At 48.5% G+C, this 27741-nt stretch overlaps 1 protein-coding gene across 1 annotated transcript; it reads right to left on the minus strand.

Moving 5' to 3' along the window:
- Nucleotides 1-2088: 2088 nt before the first annotated feature.
- Nucleotides 2089-27469, minus strand: Lhfpl4 (LHFPL tetraspan subfamily member 4). Its single transcript, XM_052174507.1, has 3 exons — nucleotides 27012-27469; nucleotides 8094-8330; nucleotides 2089-4177 (listed from the first exon to the last, which is right to left on the minus strand). The coding sequence occupies exons 1-3, from the start codon at nucleotides 27415-27417 to the stop codon at nucleotides 4077-4079; spliced, it is 744 nt and encodes a 247-aa protein (XP_052030467.1). The 5' UTR covers nucleotides 27418-27469; the 3' UTR covers nucleotides 2089-4076.
- Between the last annotated feature and the right edge of the window lie 272 nt (nucleotides 27470-27741).

The raw sequence follows: 27741 nt of genomic DNA on the forward strand, positions 1-27741 counted from the left end.
GATGCTGGGAATTGAGCCCAGGTCCTCTAGAAGAGAAGCCCTTGCCTGTTGTTACTGAGATATCTCTCCAATCCCAACCCCACGGCTCTGAGAGATGCTTGAGGAAAGATGATGGCTGAAAGTGGACATGCAGACAGGGCCCAGGCTGCTGCTCGCAACATGGCCTCAGTCAATACCCAGACATTTATTCTTTCTTGAGACTAGATCTCTTCATGTAGTCTAGAATGGCCACAAATTTGTAATCCTTCTGCTTCAGTCTTCTGAGTGCTGAGATCACAGGTATGTATCAGATGCCCAATGTTTTGTTTGTTTGTTTGTTCATTTAATGCTGTGGTAAACAGAAACTGTCATTAAGTCACACTGAAATTCACACTCCATGAATATACAGCCATTGATTCGAAGGGTCAGGCTGTATGTATCCCACCCATGAGGCCCTGGGTCACGATTCAGGAGCAGCAGCCAGCATGGGTGATATAAATTGTGTCTTTATTTGAACATCATTCCACCTGCACTGAAGCTCAAATCCAGCAGCAGCAGAAGGGGGGCGGGACCAAAAGAAATGTTACCAAATTGGACACTGAACATCAAGGACACATTCAGACAGAACTTACTAGTGGATCGCAGACAACACCAAGCTACCCTAACACACAGCACAGGTCCTCGGAGGACTGCCGGTCAGAGTCCTGGGAGGGCTGGTGGCTCCTGCTCACTTCCTGTCCCACCCAAAAGCTAGCTCTGAGGCAGACAAGTGCCCCCAGAATCCTCTTGTGCTAGAAGGAGTCCAGCCCTTCCAAGAGGGTTTCCCTTTTTCGGTTTATACCAGAGGCTGGAGAAGGGTGAGCCCCTCCGTACTCAAGAGGGACTCGGCTTATAGAAGTTTCCTGTCCTTCTCCCAAGCACCATCTGCAAGCCGCCATCTTGGCTCTTGCAGGCCCCAGAAGGATGTTAATCTTCCCCACATCCTCCTGCCCTTGGGACGGCTTTCCTCCATAGCTCTGATCCTTAGGGGGCAGTGTTCTACTTCCCCCAAGGACTAGTCTAACCAGTGCTCCGGAGCAGAGGCTGGACCCCATGGAAGTTATAACTGCGATCTCCTCTCCACTCTCTGTCAGGAGCAAAGAAATCTGGTGACACCAAATACCAGCCTCTCCATCCTGTTACAAATGGCTGAGGATTTTCAGGGACCCAAAGTCAGGAAGCTCACGGTTGGTGATCAGAAACAGAGATGGTGATCTCTGGAGCCTGTCCTTCCCGAAAGGCTAGCACCAGCTTCCGGCCCTAACTGTATCACGTCACCTACCAGGAGGCCAAGTGAAGCCTCACCTGAGTTCTTGGCCGAAACATCCATTTTTCTTTGTCCCTAACTCTTTAAGTCTTCAAGACATTTTGGTTCCCATCACTACCTCTCTTCTTTCCCCGTGCTACCCCGGGGCTCCTGCAGACTGCAGACTTCAGCCCGCCACCAGCCTGAGACTCCACACTGCACCGCTGGGCGGCAGCTGGTTGGCTGGTGAGTGGCGAGAACACTGGTAAACGACTCCCCAGAAGGAGCTCATGTCCTTCCCGCCATCATCTTGACTAGCTCGCCTCTAACACCGCCTGGTCTATTTGTTTCCTTACACACACACAGTCCTCTCCAAAGGGTCAGAGCTGCCACAGCCTTACAACCCGTTGGCCTCCGAGAGGTCAATTCTAGCCTGTGTGCCAAAGCACAAGGGACGCCTTGGGCAGCGGGGGTCCTTAGGAAAACAGACTCTCCAAGCACACACATACATGGCTGGCCGCCCTCATCAACCCCCAGCGGGTCTTCTTCTTTCTTCTCTACGTGTTGTTCTTGCTCACTGTGAATTGCACCTCCATCTCCGGCTTCCCAGGGTTCCCCATCTGCTGCCCTGCTGCCCACCCTTGGAAACCCCGTTCCAGTTCTTCACCCATCTCTCTCTCTCTCCCCACCATCCCTCCCTTTCCAAGCCTGTCTCCTGTCTTTTCTTTGCTCTTGCTTATTTCCCAGTCACCACCCCTGCCCCCCTCACCACTATCTGGACCCTCTCTCTCCTCAGGTTGAGTTGAGGAGCAACTTCCTGCTCCCTTCGCCTTCAGACATGGCTTCCCCACCCTCCCTGTCCACTCCCAGTCTCCTGGCTACCTGCTGAAGATGACTCTAGTACTCTGGCTCCAGGAAAGGACCAGGTGGGGACAAGTGTTGGGGAAACACCCGGGCAGTGGCCACAGCTTGGGAGGAGGTGTCTACCCTGGAGGAGAGAGGAGAAAATGTGGAGATGGGATCTGGAAAGTTCCAAGGGTCAGGAATCCTGCCAGGAACCAGCATGAGAGTCCAGTTAGGGTCCTGCTGGGGCGGCCTTGGGGCGTGGGCCTTGCTCTGGAATCCTAACTCAGCTCCAAGTCCTATGAAAACGAACACAAGGACAGCAAACTAACGGACTGGCCTCCCTCCCACTCTGGCCGAGGTCTATGTAACACAGGGAAGGGATAAAGCCTCCTGGACAGCCTAGAGGAGGCACACGTTCCTCCACACAAGGACCAGGCAGCAGGCCGTGCCCTAGGAGACATTACGTTGCTGAAGCTAGTCTGCTGCCCCTCCACTGGGGACTGAGGGCTTCTCTATGTTAGATGACTCTGCCACCAGATCCATAGGGTAACCAAGGATGGCCAAAAACTACTCAAATAAAAAACAAAACAACAACAACAACAATAACAAAAAAACTACCTGGAATCTCCCTCATTTTCTCTCTGCTAAGGGAGAGGAAATAGCCCCCCATAGAGGGAGAAGAAGAGAGATCTTCTCATTTGCCCTTCCCTAACACAGGCACACACACACACACACACACTCACACACTCTCGCACACGCACATATGCACACATACACATATACACTTGCACACACACACACACACACACACGCTCACGCTCACGCACACACTCACACACACACTCATGCACACACACACACACACACCTACCTCAGCTCCAAGCACTGCCCATGAGGCTGCAGACCCCGGGCTTATCACAAGGCGAGAAGTGGGCAAAGAGGAGAAGGAGGCAGGGACAGGGTCACAGGGCCTGGGGTGGGGACAAGAGTACCCTGTTCAGAGGTGACCTGCAAGTTCAAGTTAGGCAGAAAAGTATCAAAGACGCACGACAGTCTCTGCCCTTGGCAGACGCCCAGGGTGTAGGAGGCATGAGAAGGAGAGGGGCGACCCCTAAGTCCCCGCCTCTGTGCCCCCTCTCCACAGCCGCCAACCCTGACAATAGGCCCATGAAGTCTATGCTGTACAAAACAGGCCAGGCTTGAGGACCCAGTCACCAGTGAGACATCCCAGCAGGGAAGAGGCCAGGCCAGCCCCAGGCTGGGACATTGGTGAGCTCCAGCTGCTGTGACTAGCTGTCTCCTCCCACAGCCTGCAGAGCCCGTGTCTCCCCCTCAGACTCTGAGGTGATGAGAGGGACTACCAGCAGCAGGAAGGAAGACCCTATCCTTTCTCCCTCAGCACGGCTCAGATTCCTTTGAGAGCTGGGTGCAGGCTTGAATGAGGGAGGCAGAGGAGGCCCCATTGGGGGGGCTGGTGGCACCTGGAGCTTTGTGGCAGATGTGGTGGGACCATCATCAGCAAATAAAAATAAAGTAGGAAAGAGTCTGGCCCTCCTGGGGCAGTGTCTTGAGTAAGTCTCTTTAGGAGATCAGGACTGACAGGAAGGACACGGCAGGCAGCCCTCCAGACTGAAGGGGTCCAAGGAGCTTGCGCTGCAGAGCCTCCTTTCCCTGGAGACCCTCAGGGACCTCCAGCTAGTCTACACAGGAAAGAAGGAAACCGCGGGACCAGAGAGGGAGACCCAGGCTCCGCTAGGTCCAATGGAGGCAGGGCCAGAATCAGGCTCTTAGGATCTCAAGGGCTCTGCCTTCTGCCAGGCTGCCGCCCAGCCCCTGCCTCTCTTCAGAGCCCGGAGGTTCGTGGGCAACCAGTTCGAGATTTGGGTCTGGAGCTTGAACGCAGGAATGAGAGGGCAGCAGAAGGGATGTGCTGAGGTCAGCAACTCCTGGGCTGGAATCCCGGCTTTCAGGGTCCCTGTGTGTGCGCAACAGGGCATGGTAGGACTCCCCAACCAGAGACATCACCTCCTGGCCGCAGCACGGAACTTACTGTAGTGCCCACAAAATCTGTGGGAGGAAAGGAGGGAGAGAAGGAGGGAGGGAAGGAGGGGGGAGGGAGAGAGAGAGAGAGAGAATGTTAGAGTCTGTGAGGTCCCAGCTGCCCCCCTCAGCCACTCCCCCAAGACACAAATGGCCAGAAAGTGACTAGAACCCAGTTGTTGGTTACCAGGTCAGTCTTGAGCACATCAACGTAACCTATGAGCTGTTGCGTGTAAAATAAACATTATCTCCCACTTCACGGGGCCATTCTGAAGGGTCGAAGGAGATGCTGTGTAAACACTTGGCACAAAGCAAATGTTGGTGGCTTAGTTTAATTTGTACTTTGGCTTGGAACTGACCCACAGTGTCCCTTCATGCAGCAGTTAAGGATGCAGACGGCTGGAGTGCCCCCATATCACTGGTGTGGGAAGTTTTATTGGGCGGGAGGGGGTTGTTTTTAAGTCTCTTATAACCTTGGCTGGCTTCGAATTTATAAGGTAGCAGAGGCTAGCCTTGATCTCCTGGCTCTCCTGCCTACGCTTTCAGTGTATGAAATTTAAGGTATACACCACCATAATTAGCTGCCCATATCATTTTAACAGTGAGCTGTAGCTGGGAAAGTTGGCTCTAGTCTTAACACTCAAGAGGCTGAGTGAGGCCTTGCAACAGATTTTGGGACAGCTTGGGCTACATAGTGAGCTCCAGTGTATCCTAGTCTACACAGCAGAGCCCCATCTTTAAAGTAAATGAACTTGTGAAGGCCATCTGGAAACAGGAGACACGGAACGGACCAGCCACTGAGAGTTTCATCCATCCATTGCCAGGGTAGAATCAGAGACTCTGCATAGCCTTAGCCTTGCACTTCTGGAAGTCGCCACCAGGGGGTAGGTTCTGACCTCAAACCAAGGCCTAAGAAACTGCACTGTGGGAGGGATCTGTCAGAGCTTTTCAGGTCAGATAAGCAGAGGAATGTCCCAGGACTGTAATAAAAGGGGGCAGAAAATCTCTAGCCTCACTGGGCTGTAGGCTAGGTAGTGTGACTGTGGAGTACCACCTTGGCTCTGGACTCGAACCTACATTCAAGCCCTGATTTCACTACTTGGAGAGCTTGGAGCAAGCTTTCCCTCCGTCTGTGCACCATCTCTCACCCCACCCTTGATACCCCACGGTGCTCATAATGCCTGCCTGCAGAGGCCTGTTAGAACTGACAGCTTTGGGCATCTCTCAAGCACCAGACCCTGCTGGCTGCTTTGCATGCACAAACTTTCCCCTCAATGTGACAGTCCCGGGAGCCGGAGCTGTTCTTATCGCCCTGGGTTTATTATGAAGGAAGTGTGGGAAACTGAAACTCAAGGTCAAGGAATTCCTAGGCTTACCCTACTTCCACTCTAGTCCGTGCTCGCCATCCAAAACTTCAAGCACAGCACTGAGGCCTCGTGCCAGGTGAGGAGACACGCGGCTCTGTATATCATCATTTAAGCCTATTGTATGGTGAGCAGAGACCGTAAGAAATTACTGCAAGGAATGGACAAGCTAACATAGGTTGAATGGTGGAGAACCCTGCTCTAAGACTCCGTCTAAGGACCGTGTGCCCATACACACCCATCACCACAATGCCTCTCTCGGCACTGGGGGAAGGCTGACAGAAGACTGTGCTTGGCCTCAGCTCTGTGGACATTAGCAAGCATTGTCGTTATATCTTATTTCTGAAGACCGCAAGGAAAAAACTTGTGAATGTGTGTGTGGAAGCAGAAGAAAGATGTACACTCTAGCGTCATCAGGAAACCTCAGACCTTCCCTAACAGAAAGAAGAATGAAATAAACCACCATTCAACCCCTGAGATGATATGTGTGGGCACCAATCTGATAAAAGCAGTTACCTCGGAGAGTCTGGCTCTCTGTGTAAATTGTTTCGTTTTGTTTCGAGACAGGATCTTCATGTGCGGTTCAGCCTGGCCGTGAGGTCATGACCCTCCTATGCCAGCCACGGGAGAGTAGGGATTTGAAGGTATGCATGACTGAAATTGTTTCTTTTTTTAAATTAAATGAAATGCATTATTTATGTCTACGTGAAGAGTGAGGGTGTGTGAGATCAGAGTACAGCCCGCGGGGTCGGTTCTCTCCTTCCACAGTGGGGTCTAGGCATCAAGCTTGCTTATCAGGGTTTCATAACAAGCCATCTTTTTTGTTGTTGTTGTTTTGATTTGGTTTTATTTGAGACAGGGTTTCTCTATATAGCCCCCTTGGCTGTCCTGGAACTCACTCTGTAGACCAGGCTGGCCTCGAACTCAGAAATTCTCCTGCCTCTGCCTCCCAGAGTACTGGGATTACAGGCGTGCGCCACCACTGCCCAGCACAAGTCACCTTGATAGCCCTAAATTATTTCCTTGTTGTACTTTACTGTTACTTGATATATGCAATATGTAATACACCAGTTATACAGCATAGTGTAATAAATTTGCGTATGGTACAACTCAAGCCTGTACCTGCTGATAATTTGCATATACTACAAGCACCAGTCTCATGTCCCAGATTCCTCCTCTTCAGACCCAATCCTAGACGACCAGCTTCTGTATCTACCATTTCATTTTAAAAATATTATTATTAAATTTTTATTTGTGTGTGTACCTCGGTGTTAGTGTAAGCCACATGTGTTCACACAGACGCCCGTGGCAGCCAGAAGTGGCCTCTGGCTCCCCAGGATCTAGGGTCAACAGACAGCTGAAAGATGCCCAACCTGGATGCTAAGAACCAAACTCAGGTCCTCAGAAGAACTGCAGATGCTTTCCACCACCAAGCTCTCTCTCTAGCCCCATTATTTCTTTGTTTGTAATATAGTATTAAATACATTGGTTATAAATGTAAATATATTATTGAGTATATATTAAGTAAGTATAATATATTTAGATATATTATTGTTGTATTTTAAATGTAACATCATATATTATATAAGAACAAATTATATATATTATATACTATATATATGTAAATATATATAAATATATGTATATATATGACCTGGTATGTTGGTGTAGGTCTGTAACCTGAATACTTGAAGGTGTGATTACAGGAAGATTAAGGTTATCTTTGGTTATATGGTGAGTTGAATGCCAGCTTGGAGAGACAGTCTAAACAACAACAAAATGTACTGGGAATGCTGGTACTCTCCTGTAACCCAAGTATGAGGAGGCTGAGGCAGGAGCAGTGCTGTCAGCTTCAAAGCCAGCCTGGTGTGGAGTAAGACCCTGCTTCCATTTTTTAGCGTTTTGTTTAAGCCATGCATCCCTTAGTTCTGCTTGGTTTGGGGTTTAATAAATGCACTGCTCTGTCACTGCTGAACTTACTCTTTCTCTCTCCGCGTGCTGTTTCTCAGTCCCCTCCATCCCCTCACTTCACAGGGTGGGGCACGGGGTGATGAGAACCCAGAACCTTTGAAACTCAGCCTTTGGTCGATAATTATTTTTTCAGGTTCTCTGTGAGTATGCATGCATGCTTGAGTGCGTGCGAACCTCTCTCTCTCTCTCTCTCTCTCTCTCTCTCTCTCTCTCTCTCTCTTTCTCTCTCTCGCTGGGATTACAGGTGTGTGCCACCACCGCCCAGCTGATCATGAGCCATCTTAATGGCCTCTGTGCGTAACTTTTTAAAATCGTTTCTCTTAAGTGTGTGGGTGATTTTGCTTGAGTGTATTTATGTGCACTGTGTGTACAGTGCCAGAGGAGGCCAATAGAGGAGGTCGAATCCCCCATCCCCTAGAACTAGACTTCAAGATGGCCTCACGTGGATGTTGGCAATCAGCCCAGGTCCTCTGAAGAACACCCAGTGCTCTGATCGGCCAAGCTATCGCTCCAGCTCCCTGCGTGTAATTTTTGCTTCAGTCCTTTTATTTCATCTGCAGTTGCCTTCCCTGCCCGCAGCAGGCCTGGCCCGCGGTGCACACACTTGCCTTTGTTCTCCTGTTTGAGTTCCTCCTGCAGCAGGTCCGTCTGTCGGTTGCCCAGCACGAAGGCGAGGAAGGACAGGATGAGCGCGTTGAGGATGCCGATGATGGCCAGAATGTACGCCCAGCGCACCGAACAGTCCCCCAGGGAGTACTTCCCTGTCTTGGCCCCGCACATGTCCCGGATGGTCTCAGCATCCCAGCCATCAGGGAAGATCATGCAGCCCAAGACGAGGCACAGGGCTGGGGCATCGGGAGCAGGACCCACACAGAGGTCAAGTCGGAAGGAAAGAGAAGGCATTATTACTCCCTAGAAGTGAGAGGGTGGGGTGGGGGCTGAGTCCTGAGAATCCCCCAGCCCCATCTAGCAATCTGAATGCATTGTAACTGCTTTTCCATGCATTGGGAGAGAGACGTTGACCCAAAGAAGCAGAAACTGGAACCCTCGACCTCTCCTGCTTCACTCTGCCTTTAGGAAACCATCGATGCCAGGCCACGCCCCCTGACAGTCTCTGGTTCCTCGCGCTCACCGCCCCCGCCCCCCATCACTCCAGTTTTTAAGTTTGTCTTTGGTTTTGGTTTTAATTTTGTTATTCATTCAACAGTGGCTCACTGACACTTTGCATTTATTCGGAGATGCTCGGCAAACAGACTGCAGAGGACGATAGCAGCGCCAGCCTTAGAGTCTCCACCTCTAGCTGTGGTGCCAGGCTTACGCTTTCTGTGGAATAGGAACCATGGTGCTTCAGAGACACTGAGCAACGTGCCAATTTGTTCAGTCTTTGCTGAGAGCCTACTGTGTGCCGGGCACTAGAGCAGAGCTCAGGGAGGCTCTTGGATCTGTGTCTCACGGAGCTCATATAGGCGAAAGGAAGGTTGCAGTACAGGGTTTAGGATTCAAATGTTGGCCCAGCTCTCTGCTAGCTTTGTGAGCCTCAGTTCCTTTATCGTTGTGCCTCAGTTTCCAAACCTGCAAAATGGGGGTGTTTAAGACTATCATCAAATGATTGTAATGTTGACAGAAGGCCTCAAAGTGTTTTGCACAGTAACTTCCATAGACTGTTAGCTGTTAATATCAAAACTAGTCATAACAAGCAGTTGCCGATCTTGCAGAGGATCTGGGTTCTGTTCCCAGCACCCACATGGCAGCTCACAACAACTGTCTATTACAGCAGTTCCAGAAGATCTAACGCCCTCTTCTGGCTTCTGTAGGAACTGCACACACATGGTACACTACATGATACCTGCAGGCAAAACACTCACACAGAAAATATAATTCAAGGTCATCTTCACCTACACAGTTACAAAGCCAGTTTGGCCAACAAGACACCATCTCAAAAAAAAAAAAAAAGACAATAAACAAATAAAACAAAAACCCTAGTCATAACAAAAATAATAATTACACAAATATGGAAATAATTCATTAGGTTTTAGGTGAGATAGATAAAGGTAGAAAGAGCAGGCCAGGATGACCCTGTAAAAAATAGTTTCTTCATCCAATCTGCCCACTTGGGTTAAACTACCAAACTCTCTGGATACCAGCCTAGGCTAGGAGGAGGCAGGGTAAGCCTGAGCCAATCATCTCCCTGCGTTCCTTTGGTAACAGAGGTTGTCTTGTCTATGAGTGGCACAGGACCCCACAGCAGGCCAATCAGAGGGCCTAGGTTCAATAGGCAACGGAAAATACTTGGTCAGCTCGGTCCCACTGCAGTATTAGGTCTGCAGCTTACACAGAGCTCTTTGAGCTGTGTGGCCCTTGACTCCTCCAGGCCTAAAAGCTTAATCTGGATATCAGTGACATTAGGATATTAGTTTGGTTGCCCTTGGTTCTATTCACTATATGTGGCCCATCCATCCCCCATAATGGGAGAGCGGGGAGGGCTTTGACACTCCTTCCCCCATCTCCAGTACAAGGGAGTGCTCCCTAAGCCCCTCCTCCCTCCCCAGAGTTCTGCAAGTTGGATTCCACCCCACACCCACCCATCCTCCGTGCCTGATGTAATGTCCCCAACAGCACTGTCATCAATATCTCATTCTACCAGGGCTGCCCTCAGTCTCTGAGACAGGACCCTCCACCGTGATGGACATAAAAGAAATGCCCAGCTCTGCAGCAGAACCAAGCCAGGAAAGCTAGAGAATTAAAGTCTGAAGGTGTGCCTTGGTGCACAGATAGAGCAGCAAGTCCCCACCCTGGGGACGGGGCGGAACAGGAACCACGGGTTAACCCTTGAAGCTTCAGGCACCCATGGGCACTTAAATTTGATATCATGGAAAGCAAGAAGTAGGCAGGGGACTAAGCCCTGAGGTGCTCTATCATCGCCATGGACAGGGAGGAGAAGGAGGAGGAGCCGTGGACTGCGGACCGCGTTCTCCCTGGATGCCCTTGCTTTGTCTCTGCCTCCCTGGGCTCAGGCTCTCCAGCAAAGGCAGCAGTGGGATTAGAAGCTGACAGGGGACAAACAGACACATCATCCATCCCTTCAGTTGCTTCCTAGCCCTCCTCTCTCCCTAGGTGCCACAGTGGCTGGCCTCACTGTAGTCTGTTTTTGCTCGCTCCTGGTGCATCCTCGTCTCCATGGAAACCACTCCTGTATCCCGGAGCCCTAGCTTCCTCCGCCTTTCCAATCCAACGCGGGCACTGAGAGCTCAGTGAGATGTTCTCCCCTCCCTGCGCTTTTGAGTGCTCTCTCTCTCTCTCTCTCTCTCTCTCTCTCTCTCTCTCTCTCTCTCCATCTTTTTCACTGCCTTTGTTTCCATCTTTTCCTTCCCTCCTCCCCCACCCTATGCTCAAAGACCTGAGCTCCAAACCTTCCTTTTAGTTAACATTTGACCCTTCTATTCTTCCTTTCTTCCTCCATCCCTGTATCTATCTCCTCATCCTGTGTTCTCTCTCTTTCCCTCTCGCTCTCCCTCTCTCTCTCCCTCCCCCCCTCTCTTCTTCTCCGCTTGAACATCTCACAAATGAATTTCTGGGATCCTTGACCCCATGCTGGGCCCACAGGAGCAGTGTGTCATAGACAGAGGCAGGCATGATGTCTATCTTCAGTACGGGAGGAGGCGTAAAATCAAGTCACCCACTGCTTGTCATGTATGCGAAGGGCTGTCTCGAAGGAAACAGGCTGGGAACAGAGGCCAGAGCATCAGGGGCAGCTGGAGAATGCCAAGACAGCCTCCCTACCTCCTTGGCTCCGTAGAGCTCCAGATGATGGCTACGGGACCTCAGGGGCTTCTCCAGAAACAGAAGAGAACCAGAGGCCAAACCACTCAAGAAAAGCCAGGCTGAGTGAGATGGGTTTTCTTGGGTCTGGAGGGAGAGAGGGAACCGGAATAAGTCAGCCTCGCCCAAGCGTCTCAAGTATGGGGAATGGCCTACCACAGACAAGACAGGTTTCAGCGCGTACACCTGCCGGATGAGGTCACTGAGGTCTGTGCACTATGAGCCTCTTTTGGAAGTCAGATGTTGGTCGAAACATCAGCTGCTCCTGAGTCTGATACTCAGATGCAGGGCAAGCATGTGGCAAGTGCTCGCAACCTTCAGCCTACAGACAGGGCAGGCAGAGGCTGCCCTGTCCCTGTCCACTGTTGGATGCTCAACTTCATCCCGGGCCTCCACCCACACTAGACCATAGGAGCAAATAGGGACTGTTGTTTCAGGGGATGCTGGCCAAACATTTGACTAGCATCCTGAGAGTGATGATTGCTTACTAAAAACCACTGGTGTGGAGTGGTCGTGGGATAGACCAGTCGTTGACCCTAGAGCCTACTGGTATCTGGGACTGCAGGCAGCCAGGAGGCATTATGACAAATTAGACTGATAATATCACACTGGAGTATAGCTCAGTGGCAAAGTGCTTGCATAAAGCCCAAGTTCAGTGCCTAGTACTGCAATAATGATGATGATGATGATGACGATGATGATGATGATAATTTGTCTTTAACAATGACATTGAAGATGGGCATGATGACCCACATTTATTATCCCAGAACTAGGGACAATGAAAAGACATGAGTCTGAGGCTAGCCTAGACTACATTGCAAGATCTTGTATCCAAAGATAAATAGCATTGAGCATTTAACTATAGGCCAGAGTACTAAGTTCCTGCATTGTTTCACTGTTTCATTAAATCCTATAAAAAAAAGATTAAGGGTCCGCAATATGATTCTCCAGGTAAAGGGGCTCGCCACGCAAGCCTGGTGACCTGACTGTGACTCCCAGATGGAAGAGAAAACTGACTCCACAAAGCTGCCCTCTGACCTACACGCCCAGTCTGAGACATGTGTGCCCATGAGTATGCATCATGGTGGTATGCACAATAGTTAATAATAAATATTTTTATTAATCTGTGAGGTTGACAAAAACATCACTTACAGACGAGGGAACCGAGGCTCAGAGGGTCAGAGTCTCTTAGTGAATGTCACCCGCTGGGAAGTGTCAAAGCCTGCATTCGACCCCAGACAGATACTTCCTGTTTATCTTGGGACAGATGCCTTTAAATTTTTTACTTAATTCATTTACTGTGTATATTTGTTTTGCTTGCCTGTACATATATGCACCGTTTGTGTACCTGGTACCCATGGAAGTCAGAAGAGTCTGTCCTGGAACTGGATGTGAACCTACTGCCATGTGGGTGCCGGGAACTGAACCTGGATCCTTGGCAAGAGCGGCCAGGGCTCTTAACCACTGGGCCCTCTCTCAAGTCCCTTCACTATACTTTGTGCTTCCTTTTTCTTCGTGCATTTCTCTATCCATCTTGATGCATAGAACACAAATGTAAGGTCAAGGGATCTTGCAATCAGTTTTGCAATGAAGATCAGGGTCACGGCCTAGGAGTGCTGGAGCAGAGAGCTGAAAGTCTTCAACAACTTCGGGAACTATTGTACTGGTTCTGGGTTGCCTAATTCACGGACATTTGTTTTACATCGGAGTCTAGAATCAGGGCTGGAGAGAGTTTGGTTCTTAGCGCCCACACTGGGCACTTAGAACCTTCTATGATCCAGCTTCGTGGATCGGATGCTGTCTTCTAGTCTCTTTGGGGACCATACACAGACACACACAGAGACACACAGACACATGAATAAAAATAAATCTTCAAAAAGTAAAATTTTAAAAAATTAAAAATAAAAAACACTTCTTAAAGAGAAACTAAATCTTAGATTAATAAACCATACTTACTTAAGGTCTTCCAATTGCACACAAACCTAGTTCTAGCAGATGTAATAATGTTCCTTTTAATTTTTAATCATTTTGTTTTTGTTTATTGGATTTCAAGACTGAGAGTTTGTTGTTGTTGTTGTTGCTATTTGTTTGATGGGGGGTTTTTTTGTTGGTTTTTGAGGTTTGTTTTGTGTGTGTAGTCCTGGCTGTCCTAGAACACTGGCCTCAAACTCACAGAGATTCACCTACCTCCACGTTCCAAGCACCAAGATTAAAGGTGTGTGCCACCACCACTTGGCCATTTTTGTCTATTAACAAACTTTTAGCAGTATGTCATTGGGGAAGTTTCTTCACCTCTCTGATCCTCTGTTTTATGAGCCTAAGAATGGTGGTATCTACTTCTCAAGCTACAAGGTAGGCTGGGTGGTAACCAGCATTAATATGGTGTTCGCTCTTTTGAGCATGCTTACCCCTAAATCCATTGATACCTGTTTGTTTGTTTCTTTCTTTGTTTGTTTCTTTGTTTGTTTTTGAAGCCACATCTAGCTGCAAGAGAAGCTGGAAATCTTTTTCCTCCCCTCCCCTCTCTCCTCCTCCCCACTTTTGTACATAGTTCTCTCCTGTACATGTACAGGAAAAAAATACATACAATAGGCTGACTGCATGGCCATCCTTACCACACAGGTATGAACACGACTATTACAAGGGAGCTTGTTATATGAACTACAGCATTTCCATGCCCTAGAATGTAACTAATTCAACTTGTTTTTTTTTTATTTCTAGTTTATTGATACAGAGGCTTGAATGACCAGTTTAAAAAAATGTTTTTAAGCTGGGCAATAATGGCACCTTTAATCCTAGCACTGGGGAGGCAGAGGCAGGTGGATCTCTGAGTTTGAGGCCAGCCTGGTCTACAGAGTGAGTTCTAGGACAGCCAGGGCTATACAGAGAAACCCTGTCTTGAAAAGCCATAAAACAAGCAAACCAACACACAACAACATGTTACACTCTGCACGTAGCTCGTGGTAGGGTTGTTTAGCAAGCTCAAGTCTCTAGGTTCCATCCCCAGCACTGTAATACGGATTAATCTTTGTTTCTTGTGTATATAGTCAATGGTACAAACTTCCCTACTAGTTCTTCACCTCTCAAATCCTATTGTGTTTTCATGTACTTACAAATACTTCACAATTCCTTTTATTTGTTGGTTAGTTCATTTATTGATCTACATATTGCTTGACAGAAATGGCCATCTCTGTGAGTTTTAGTCCAGCCTGGTCTACTTAGCAAGTCCTGGGAGGCTAGCCTGGACTGTACAGTAAGACCCTATCTTTTAAAAAAAAAATTAAAGCTTTCTCTGATGTTCAAATGTTATCAAATCTTCCATCTCTCTTTCTGTTGCTTCTGGCTTAAGTCAGTTTTGTTCTGAGCACAGATACAGTGTGGTTTCTAGCTTTGTAATTGTAACAGCAGTATGGCTTTGGTTCCAGAATCTGGGCCATGGTGAATGGTCCAGGTAAGTGTGAGGAACATGCGCTGCCCGTGGCGGACAGCTACTGGATCCGGAGACCGACACTATCGCTGAGTCTGGCGTGTGCTGGGGGACTTTCCGGCAGCCGGACTTCTCTACTTTTCTTTTGGTCATTGTCCATTGTGTTTTAAAACAAGGTCTCATGTAGCATGGGCTGGCCTCAAACCCACTGTGTAGCCAAGGAGGACCTAATCCTCCTGCCTCCACCTCCCAACGGCTGTTACTGCAGACACTTAAGACCAAGCCGGTTTTCCTGTAGTTACTATTAATTCATGTTTCCTTATAGCTGACGTGGGTTCCTGAGTAGACGGCGTGCAGGCGAGTCAGTTGTTTCCACCCGTCCTGATGATGGTCTTGGTTGGCACACCGGCCACTGGCACCCGGTGTGCTTGCTGATGTTGCAAGACTTGGGCCTACTCTGTCTGCATCGCTTTCCTCCCGGTGCCCTTGTTATTTACTTTTTAAAAATAAAAGAACAGAAAAATAAACCTTTTAAAGAGCCTGGCAGCGATGTCTTTGGAATCCCAGTGCTGGGGAAATGGAGAAAGGGGAGATTCTTGGGCTCTCCGGTGAGCTAGCCTAGACTAATTGGAGAGCCCGGGTCCCAATGAGATACCTGATCTAAAAAATAAAAAAAATAAATAAAACCAACCAAAAAGATGGATAACTCCTGAGGGATGATACCTATCACCTATGCACGTGCACGTGTACACACACACACACACACACACTCCTTAGAAGACACAAAGAGACCCCCTCAGCTCCTTTATTTCTCCTTGTTTTGAAGTCATGAACCTCCTGTTTCAGGCCTCAGAGTACCAAGGATTAACGGACAAACCCCATCCTGCCCAGCCTTCTTTGTCGGGAAGGCACTCAATTCTGTGGAGTGCAAGCTTTCAGGCTTGAAGATCCACAGCAGAGGAAAACCTGCCTGGCGTCCACTGGCCCAGGGTCCACCACTAACGCGGACACCGGAAAGTCCCAGCTGTTCTTAGCACATCCCAGGAGACATGGCGCCTCGGCTCACACGGGGTCTCCTGTGCACCTTCCTCAGCTTCCCACCTGCTACACGGCCTTCTACTGCTCAAATCGCTCTCTCGGCCTCCTTCTCTGGCTGCTCTGTTGCCTGTCCTGTGATAGGTGATGTCCTGAGATGTTCCCTCGTCTTCCTTCCCTTGTCGCTTTGCCTTTCTCGCCTTGTCCCCGGGCAACTCTGGTCACACTAAGATTCCTGCAATGATACCCCAGATCTTCCGCTTTGATCCACACCCTTCTCTATGACTGCAGACCCAAATATGCAGCCATTATTGGATTCTCTCCCCACATCTCCCCAGGCCCCAAAACTCCCTATTTCCCTCTCAGGGAAACGCCATCTTTCAACGCCAGAAACACCACTCTCCTCTTGCATGCTCTGAGGATGCTACTTCAGAGGCTTGGGCACCCACAAAGAAAGCTTCGCACCTGCCTGAGCCCCAGCCCGCAGACACACCCAGTGGTCTCCCATGCGGGACCTCCCCTCCCTTCTGATGCCTGGACAGTCTCTTTCACATTCAGTTTCTCCGCCCCCTGCCTCCTAAGAAGCCTTCAGACAATCCATCCTCCCAGCAGTCCCCTGAGCTTCCGAAGCCTTGCCAGGCCTGCTCACTCCTCCGAAAAGTGACAAAAGTGACCTCCGTGGCCTGTAAGTAAGACCTAGGCTCCAAGGCCGACTGCTTGGAAGCTATTGGAAAGCTCCTCCCCCAGCCCTCCCCCGGCAAAAAGGTTTCGACCATGGGCCCTCGCTGCAGAAGAAGATCCCCACAGAAGTCAGTCCCTTGCTGCTCCTGTGAGCATTTTGTTCCCTTTCTCAGAGGAACCATAGCACCCTCACTTAAGTCCTCATTCTTCTTGAGCTTCCTGTGCTGGGTGAATTGTAACTTGTTTATTTTGAGCTTTTGAACTAGTATTCGCTTATTAGTGACTGCATACCATGTGCGTTCTTTTGTGACTGGGTTACCTCGCCAAAAATGTGGTAGAGGAATGCCTTGTTAGGCATCAGTGGGAGGAGTGGTCTTTGGTCAGGTAAAGGCTCAATAGAGGCCACAACAAAAGGAAACAGATGGGGGGGAAGGTGGGGGGGGAGGTAGGATTGTGTCAGGTAGAGGGGCATATACATGGAGGCAGGGGGTGGGAGGAGGGGTAGGGAATCGTTGGGGAAGGGGGCTTTTGGGAGAGGGGAAATTGGGAAAGGTTTTTACCATTGGCAATGTAAATGAAGAAGATACTCAATAAAAAAAAAAAATGAAAAAAAAAAAGAAGTCTGTTCCTCCTGCCCTCAGTCCTGTAAAGCCTTCTGTGTGTGACTGACTTACCAGGTCACCAGCTCCTCAGCCGTGCACTGTCAGGCCTCGGGAACCATGAACGAGCTGGGCGCAGAGCTCAGTAGTAGAACATGCTTGCCTAGCGTGTGTGAATTCTGGATCAATCCCTAACACCACACACATACACGCTTTAAAACCGGCTTCCTGAGAACAGCCACGATCACCAGGAAAACAAAAAGGGGGAAATCGTTTTTGTCATCCAGGCAAGGTAGCATACGCCCGTAACTCTAGTGCTTGAAGAGGAGAAAAAGGGAAAGCAGGAGTTCAAAGCTACCCTCAACTAGACAATGAATTTGAGGCCAACCTGGACTACCTGAGATTGTCATAAACAAGCAAACAAACAAACAAAGATATACAAATATAACATGTCCATAATCTCAGAACATGTCAGAACTCAGGAGGCAGACATATGCCCACAATTTTGAGGCCAGCCTGGGCTACAAAGCAAAAGTCTGTCTGAACAAACCAAAATAAGTAAATAAACTTCTGTTCCTTACAAATTACTCATGTGGGCTGGAGAGATGGCTCAGGGGTTAAGAGCACTGACTGCTCTTCCAGAGGTCCTGAGTTCAAATCCCAGCAACCACATGGTGGCTCACAACCATCTGTAACTAGATCTGACACTCTCTTCTGGAGTGTCTGAAGACAGCTACAGTGTACTTACATATAATAAATGAGTAAATAAATCTCTTAAAAAAAACAAATTACTCATGTAACATCCTGCTTCTGCAGTACAAAGCCAACTCAGACACCACGAGTCTGCTCATTGTATATGGAAGGAAACTCAGAAATGATGGAAACTCCCTATAGACTCACAATCACTGTGATAATCAGAATTCAGCACCAGGTATCTGCTCCCTCCAAAGGAGCAGGGTGGTAGAGTGAGTGAGGACTCCGATGTCATCCTTTACCTATCTATCCATTGACCAGGACACTTGTGGGGACATGGTGGCTCATGCCTATACTCCCAGAACTTGAAAGGCTGAGACAGGAGGATGGCCACAAGGTTCATTCCAGCTGGCCTATATAGTAAGATGCCGTCTCAAAAATAAAAAGCACCCAAAACAAAACAACAACAAAGCAATATACACTCACTAGGCACCTACTGGATGCTGAGTGCAGCCTTCTGGCCCAAGACCCTGTTGTGTCACTTAGATCAGATCTGAGCTGGGGGCGCAGTGGCAAAGCTGGGTTATTTTTCTGAAAGCTTCTTGCTTTCCTTCTCCCCTTACATCCCATTCCATGTGCTTCATCATTAGCAACTGTTTTAATCCCAGAGCAGTTTAAACACCTAGGGGCCAAAAGTGGGGGGAAGGAGCTAAACAAAGAATTTTCACATGAAGAACTCTGGATGGCTGAGAAGCACCTTAAGAAATGTTCAACATCATTAGTCATTAGGGAAATGCAAATCAAAACAACCTTGAGATTTCACCTCACACCAGTCAGAATGGCTAAGGTTAAAAACTCAGGAGACAGCAGGTGTTGGCGAGGATGTGGAGAAAGAGGAACACTCCTCCACTGCTGGTGGGATTGCAAGATGGTACAACCACTTTGGAACAGTCTGGTGGTTCCTCAGAAATCTGGGCATGACACTTCCGGAGGACCCTGCTCTACCACTCCTGGGCATATACCCAAAGGATCCCCCGGCATGCAATAAAGACACATGCTCCACTATGTTCATAGCAGCCCTATTTATAATAGCCAGAAGCTGGAAAGAACCCAGGTGTCCATCAACGGAGGAATGGATACAAAAAAATGTGGTATATATACACAATGGAGTACTATTCAGTCATTAGAAACAATGAATTCATGAAATTCTTAGATAAGTGGATGGATCTGGAGAACATCATACCAAGTGAGGCAACCCAGTCTCAAAAGATCAATCATGGTATGCACTCACTGATAAGTGGATATTAGCCTAGAAACTTGGAATACCCAAGACATAATCCACATATTAAATGATGTCCAAGAGGAATGGAGGAGTGGCCCCTGGTTCTGGAAAGGCTCAGTGCAGCAGTATAGGGGAATACCAGAACAGGGAAGTGGGAAGGGGTGGATGGGGGATGAGGGGGAGGGAAGAGGGCTTATGGGACTTGCGGGGAGTGGGGAGCCAGAAAAGGGGAAATCACTTGAAATGTAAATAAAGAATATATCGAATAAAAAAAAGAATATAAAAAAAAGAATAACGCCCACATGCTAGGGAGGCGTGGCAGCTCACACCCTGCCTGTAGGCACCTAAGGCACTGGTCATGTAAATGCCGGAAGCCGAGAAAGGTGAGTACCTTCTCAACTTTTCTAAAATGAAAAGAAATTATTTATTTTATTTTAGTATGTTACCTGTCTGAGTATTCAGCGTGTATGTTCATCTGTCCTTAACTGTGCACCCTAGAGCACCTCTGTGACCCAGTCACTTCGTGTGTATGCTACAGGAGGAGACCCCTCTCGTCTCTTGAACTCTAAGACACTGAGCAAGGTCTGTTACCCAGAATTCCCAGAGCCCAGCACAGTGATGTATGGAGGAGCCTTTCAATAAAGGGTCAGTGTGAGAGGAAGGAGACAAGTGTGAAGGAAGTAAGAGAAGAGAAAGAGAGAGAGGTGGGGGAGGGAAGCTAGATGTGCTAGCAATGTAACTAAAGAATCCTACATTTTTATCTATCAATGTGTATTCGATGTAACTAAACAGCTGAATTTTATTATATGAATAAAATCTAAAACCAATCCATATGTGACAATGTGGGCCTATATTCCTACATCTAGAGAGGCTGAGGCAGGAGGACCACGGCAAGCTAAAATATAACTGGGGCTGCCTATCAAGAGCCTATCTAAATAATTAAATCATTCATTCCCAAAGGCAACCTGACCCAAAGTCCAAAGACATAGAAAGGGGCACAAGTTCCTGTTACAGCAACGCTGGTGACCTCTGATCCCAAAGCCTGCGACCCTAGTGATAGCCACAGCTTGAAGCTCTGCACGGCACTAGCACTAGCGAGCTCTCAGCTTCCGTCTCCCCTGCCAGGCTCTGCATACAGATGAAGTGCAGCGTGTGCACACACTCAGGACTGGCTGAACCAGGGCGAGGCTCATCTTCCTCCTGGGGATGGCGAAGCCCAGGGTCCCACCGGTGTGACCGTTCAGCTGGTCCTCTCTCTGGGCACCTTCCTTCCTTCATACGGGAGCTAGGCAAGCCAATAGCTTCCCCCTTCTGCTGGAGGCTGATGACTTCCAAGGCTCATGGTCATCGCAATGAGTTCGGACTCAGCAGCCAAGCCTTCCCAAATGGCTTCCCTCAGACTGTCTCAAGTGCCGACTACACACGGGAGTCACATTAAAAAAACATTGATCCACCCTTTCTTGTCATCCTTGGAAGCAGGTGCAATACTATTTTGCAGATGAGGAAACAGAATTAGAGAGGCAAAGCCACTTGTCCGAGACCACATCTCTGGGAAGTATCGGCTCATTCCTCTATTTCGTTATATCTGTGTTCACTGGGAGTTGAACCCAAGGCCTCATGCATGGTAGACAGGCAGTGGTGAAGATAAGATCAACTGCCAGCTCTTCTGCTTTGTTTACATAGAGTCTCACCATCCTCCTGCCTCAGGTCTTTCTGGTACTGGGATATGCCACCACACACTAGCTCCCCCCCCCCCATTTTTGTCTCTTACAACTCTAACCCATGGACTGTGAATTCATTTCCCTTGTTCCAGCTGAGCAGCAGAAGGTTCTGGACTCATTACTATTCACACTGAGACCCCACTTCCCCTCTGTACCAGACGTGTGAGATTGGACAGGCCATTGTAACACAAGGGCAGGGCAGCAGTGTGAAGACATCCGGCACAGAAACTGGCAGACAAGACAGCCAGAGGAAGTCACTGGCCTCAAAACCTGGCGAGCTGAGATCTGTCTCCAGAAGGTACGTAGGGATAGGAGGAGAATCAACTTCACAAAGTCATTCTCCGACTTCAGGTAGGAGGACTGAGTCACAATAATGGCTCTGTGACCCAGCACATCTATGGCCTGGGACAAATGGCCTCTTAGCACACAGTCTAAAGCTCAGTAATGTCTTAGATTAGCTAACATTTTTTTTTTTCTTTTTGAGACAGAATCTCACATAGCCCGTGTTGGTGCCTAAGTCACCATGTCGATGAGGCTGACCCTGCTCTGGGATCATAGTCAAAGCTAGTAGTTTTTTTGAGTTGTAACAGTCATAGTAACTTCTAACTGCTCACTCATTAAAGTTCAAACTCCCCTGCCCTCTCTGCCACTCTGTGGCCCTCATCTGTCCATCTCGAATCTGTTGCTCTGACAGAGACACTACACACAAGTCAGATGTGCTTGTCCATCCAGGACCTCCCGAGCTCACACTGGACTCGCCTACAGCCTGTACCTGCCCACACTACCCATCTCCAGTCTTGATTCCCAGCTAAGCCACCGTCAGCCTCGACTGTGTATCTACAACATTTGTGGTTCAGCACACATTCGAGTCCCTGGGGGTGGGGTGGGGTGGGGATACCTGCCTGCGTCATCGTATTCCCTCTTTTACAGTCTCTGTGGGACTCACCTTTCTCGCTTCTGAGCCATGGTGCAGGGATGGGTACATTTGGGTCTTGGATAAAGTCACCATTATTCATTAGGAGGCAGGAGGCAGGAGTCTGTGTGTGTGTGTGTGTGTGTGTGTGTGTGTGTGTGTGTGTGTGTGTGTGTGTGTATTTGTTTTGAGACAGGGTTTCTCTTTGTAGCCCTGACTGCCCTAGAGTTCAGGTTTTTTTGTTTTGTTTTTTTTTTAAAGATTTCTTTATTTATTTTGTGTATATGAGTACACCATTGCTCTCTTCAGAAACACAAGAAGGCATCAGATCCCATTACAGATGGTTGTGACCCACCATGTGGTTGCTGAGAATTGAACTCAGGACTTCTGGAAGAGCAGTCGGTGCTCTTAACCACTGAGCCATCTCTCTAACCCGCCTGACTGCCCTAGAACTCACTGTGCAGACCAGATGGCCTCGAACTCACACAGATCCTATTGCCTTTATCTCTCTCCCCAGTGCTGGGATTAAAGTTGCATACCACCACACTAGGCTGCTAAGCTTGAGTTATGTGAAGTTGGAGCCACTGGTAGCTTTATTTTTTACCTTTAAGAGGCAGTGGGCTAGGGGCTGGAGCGATGGCTTAATGGTTGGTTAAGAGCATTAGCTGCTCCTCCAGGGGACCTGGGTTCAGTTCCCATCACCCACATGACAGCTTCCAGCTGTCTGTATCCAGGGGATCTGACTCCCTCACACAGACATCCATGCAGACAAAACACCAATGTACATAAAATAAAAATAAATAAAATTGAAAATGAAGAAGAAGTGGTGGGTTTTAAATGAGCCAGCACAGGGACCGAGAGATAGAGGAGGGACCCTCAGGTGTCACCTGAGCATCTGGAGCCACCCTGAAGCCAGAAACTCCTGACTTTCAAATCATATGAGACAATTAAACCCAATACTGCTCATTTCATTTTATTTATGATGGGCTGAGCTGAGTTTCTGTCACCCATCACTCCAGGGCTGCTGACAATATCGAGGCCCAAGTAGAAAGGCAGAAAGGCTTAAGATTCTCGGGGTCGGATGTGGTGGCATATTTTTCTAAAAATGTCTCTGGACCACAAAGGGACAGAACTTTATTGGGACCTTGCAGCTGAGTCAATAATATGCCTTGAGATTATTTAAGACTATGTACTTAACCTGCTGTCCTACTGTGTGCTTCTAGTTTACTGTTAAACTACCTTTAAAAGAACAATGTAACCAATCTTGTTATATCTTGGATTTCCCATGCAACCAGATGTTATAACAAACAACCTAAAATAATATATAGCTTTAATCTTAAGTTTTTATATGCTACTGAACCAGAATATTTTATGTATGTATGTATGTATGTATGTATGTATGTATGTATGTATGTTTGTATGTACTGAGCACATATGTATGTGTTGTGGTAATCACTTGCTGAATGCAGTCAACAGGTTGACATTTATACAATAAATATTTCACAAATGTTGGAAGCCACATGTAGATATAGGTTGATCACTTCTGTTTGCATTATTTAGTGCTATTTTCAAGCAGCTGAGGTTTTCCCTTCTAAAACACTATTAAGATTTATGTAAGGAATTTCTCATCTCCCCCATACAATATTCTTAATGCTATTCAATAAATAAAAAGCAAAGCCTTCTGTGAGGGACACAGACACACAGGCACAGATTCAAGCACAGAGGCACAGGACAAACATAGGCAACAGGGACAGACAGATCAGACACACAACAGACTACAGATCAGTAACCACAGGCAGAAGAGGCAGGGAGGGATGTGAAGAATTCAAATCTGGACTCAACATTACTCAAACTAATCCAAGAGGAAGTCTGGGCTTCCATTCACTAATGCAACACTGATACAGTCAGGGCTGGCCTGTGCACCCTATTATGCTGATGTGAATAGAAGGGCCCTCATAGGCTCCTATATTTGAATGCTTAGTCCAAGGGGTGATACTATTTCAAAGGATTAGAAGGATTGGAAGGTGTGGCCTTGTTAAGGGAAGGGAGTGTCGTTGGGAGTGGGCTTCGAGTTTTCAGAAGTGTATGCCAGTCTCTTTCTCTTTCTGCCTACAGCTCAGGACGTAGTACTCAACTAGTTCTCCAGCATCAGGCCTGCCATATATGTCACCGTGCTTCCCACCATGATGATAACAGACTAACCCCTGAAACTGTAAGCAGGCCCTCAATTAAATGCTTTCTTTTATAAGAGTTGTATTGACCATGGTATCTCTCGAAGCAATAGAACAGTGACTAGGACACCCAGCATTGGAGCATTGTACACAGGATGGCCACAGAGTAGGTAAGAAATGAAAACAAAACATAGCCAGGCATGGTGGCTCACACCTTTTGTCCAAGCACTTGGGAGGCAAGATGACACCAGGTGTCTGTGAGTTTGAGGCCAGCCTGGTCAACATAGTGAGTTCCAGGACAACCTGAGCTAAGTAGTGAGGCCCTGCTTGAGAGAGAGAGGGGGGGAGAGAGAGAGAGGAAGAGGGAGAGGGAGAGGGAGAGGGAGAGGGAGAGGGAGGGAGAGAGAGAGAGAGAGAGAGAGAGAGAGAGAGAGAGAGAGAGAGATCTATAGTTTCCCAATGAGATGTTCTTCAAAATGCTTGAGGGTAGGAAGTCCAAAGAAACAAGAATCAAGTGACAAGCACTCTAATTCCTATATAACAAGGCAGGCTTTGATCCTGTGCTGTCACTTTGGATGAGGGCTCACTTCTGAGCATAGTGATCTCAAGACAAAGAGTTATTTACAGGAGTCTACAGGCTGAAAGATACATCGCCCCTCAGCGCCAGATGAGAAAACTGGGATTAAAACGGAAAAGGCTTATTTAAGACCGTGAGGGAGGTTGGCAAGATGGCTCAATGGACAAAAGCACTTGCCACCAGACCTTAAAACACAAATCCCAACTGAGGTCCCATGAGATGGGAAAAGAGAACCAACTCCTGCAGAGAACCAAAGAGAACCAAGTCCTCCTCTGACTTCCATGCATGTACCACAGCATAAACACACACACACACACAATGAGAGAGAGAGAGAGAGAGAGAGAGAGAGAGAGAGAGAGAGATCCGAGTAAATGTCATGAAAAAGTAAAAAGTTGTAAGTTGAGACATTTTTCACACATACCTTGCAGTCCAAAGCTGGCCTGTTTCCTAGAGCCTCTTTATTGAGCAATGTATATCAGTCACTTATCTAGAGAACTCAGAAAACACTGAGGAAAATCCAACCAAGTTCTTAACTCTGCCAACTGCTTCCTCAATCCTTAGGAAAAGGAAAGGGTTTTGGACCAGGAGGCTAAAAACCAACCAACCAAGCAAACAAGGCCCGCCCATAGACTGAATTTGCTCCCCCACTGGTGCTGTGGCTTTGAATAAGTCTTTCATGGGCCTGCGGTAGTTGCCTCTCTGAAACAGGAAGTGAAGGTGGAGTTTGAAGGTGGTGATCACTAAGATTGGTAAATTTCAGTGATTGTACAGTCGGACTGTCCATCAAACCCCAGGATGGAATCTCACACGGATTACGGAGGACTGGAGGACCAGGAGGTCAGCACCCATCTGCATGGTCCAAATTAAAGTTGATGAGTTGGGTTTCCAGATGAGCATATATCTTTCCAGCTTGCCTCCAGGGGAGAACACAATGGAAACACATGCCGTCACCTCTGCACAACACTGGAAAACATGGGACAATATCCCCACTCCCTTTATTTCTCTTTGTCTGTTCCTTTCAATGGTTCTTAAAGAGTCCCATTAAGACAGGTCCCCATCTGAGGGCTGGAGAGACCGCTCCACGGTTAAGAATGCTATCTGCTCTTACAGAGGACCAGAACACAGTTCCCAGTACTCATATCAGAGAGCTAACAACTCCCTGTAACTCCAGCTCCATGGGATCCACACATATACACATAATTAAAAATAAAAATGTCCATATCTGAACATACTCTACCTTCTTCCACTCAGCCATCTTCAGACCTTAGACATTCCTCCCTACATTTGTAAAAGTCCACTTGGGGAAGGAAGCCTTTGAAGTTGTGGCCTTGACCTCACACCTGGCCTTCAGTCCAAGTGACAAGTCTTAATTTGATCACTGCTGTAATCTTAGCCCTTCACCTTGCGTGACTTCCACCCTTTTGAAAAACTCACACTCTTCATCAAATCTCTCATCAAAAGATGGAGATTTCTTTTTTGAAGGAAAGCTTCAAGTGAACACCCCCCCCCCACACACACACACACTGCAGAGCCAAGTCCCTACAGTGGGTCCTGCAGTGGAACTGCCTGCAAGCTGATAGCTGTCACCTTTCCTTCCAGGGGCCCTTTGGGAAGGCTGAATACTTGTTGAATGCTTTAAAGATGATTCTGCAAAGAAGCATGTCTAATGCACCACCATCAAGCCTTCTCTTTTCTCTCCCTTCCCTGGAAGGCTTCAAACTCCCCCCTAGACTCTACCCGTCTTCTGCCCCACCCCGCTGTCCCCAGGCCCCACCTTGCCAGGCCCAACTCTCTTTTCCTTTCCCGCAATTAGGCAAATATCCAAGTTGCTGAGTTTTCAAAATGTGACTGCGATCGAAGAGTGGGTGGGGACGCAGGACTCTAATGGATCAGGGGAAACTGTCTCAGCATTTCTCGTTCCCCAAAGGCCTTTCTTTCCCTGAGCCTTAGGGGAAGATGACTATTCCAACCAAACAGTTCAGAGATTTCCAAGGTCTCGTCACCACTGACTGTGGCACAGAACACTTCCTGAATAAGGGTCAGGGGTACATTTGAAAGGATGGAAGCCTTCTCTTCAGAGGTTTATGTTGCAAGCTTTCCACACACATCTTCCCAGTACTAACACCACAGATAGCCTCCCGACTCTCAGGACAGGATTACTCCTCTGCATCATTTTACAGATGGGAAACCAAACCTCAAAAAAGCCAACAATGTTAGTTCAAGGTCCAAGACATGTCTCTCTACTCCCCAATTTCTGCATCAACACATCGTCCCCTCAGGAATTGATCATACTTATAGTAAGCCCTCACCCAGGAAAAAAAAATGTCTTCCTCAAAGGCAGTCAACAGAGACCCCTGAAACATGAACATAATGCTAATCCATCAGTTAACCCTGTGCTTCCAAGATGACAGACCCAAATACCAATTGTAAAGATTGTCCCCTGCCCTAAGGTGGCTCTCTGTTGTTGAATGTTCTCCCCAACAGCTACTGAGGGCTGGCCGTGAAGTGTCTCAACACAGAGAAGAGGAAATTTAGCTCTGACTTTTCCAAGAAAGAGCTCCCATCTCTAGCGTCTTTGCTGAGGGTCCTGAGCCCACTCCTCCCCTACCTGCCAGGAGCTGCATCCAGGCGCAGATCTTGTAGACAGTGGCGGTGTTGCAGAAGAAGAAAAGAGCGAAGCAGGTGATGCAGCCGAGAATCAGCACCATGGAAAGCAACACGAAGAAGGCGGCCGCCTTGAAGGCGCTGGACGGGATGGTGCTGAAGTCGGTGAAAGAGCCCCGGCAGGTGAGCTCGCGGCCCGCTAGCCCGCTGCCCACGCAGTAGTGGAAGAGGCCGAAGTAGCCAGGCTTGGGAGTGCTCACGCTGTCGCCTACCCAGTAGGGCTGGATGAAGACCACCACGTTGATGATGGCGAAGCAGATGGTGAAGATGGCCCACAGCACGCCGATGGCCCGCGAGTTCCGCATGTAGTGCTCATGATAGAGCTTGGAGGCTTCCTGCGAGGGCAGCATGGTGCCCGGGGGCGGGGCCGGCGGCAGCGGCTGACAAGGGGCCGCCGGCCCAGGACTGACCACCGGGCCGCGGGGCGGGAGCTGGGGACGCACGCAAGAAGCAGCCCTGAGTCTAGGAACTCGCAAGGGCGGGGCCTGAGGCGGAGCTGGGGACCTGGGGGCTGACTGGGGAGCTAGGAGGGGGTCATGATAGTGTTGGGGCGGCGACTTAAAGGCCTCCTATTGGGGGCCCTGAGAAGGAGTCATGGGAAAGTTGGGGGGGGCTGGGATGAGGACATGGGAGCTGGAAGTGGGGGGGGGGGTGCCAGAAAGTGCTCGTGGGGG

The sequence above is a fragment of the Apodemus sylvaticus genome, chromosome 2 (assembly GCF_947179515.1).
Source record: "Apodemus sylvaticus chromosome 2, mApoSyl1.1, whole genome shotgun sequence".
In the NCBI taxonomy this organism is placed as follows: domain Eukaryota; kingdom Metazoa; phylum Chordata; class Mammalia; order Rodentia; family Muridae; genus Apodemus; species Apodemus sylvaticus.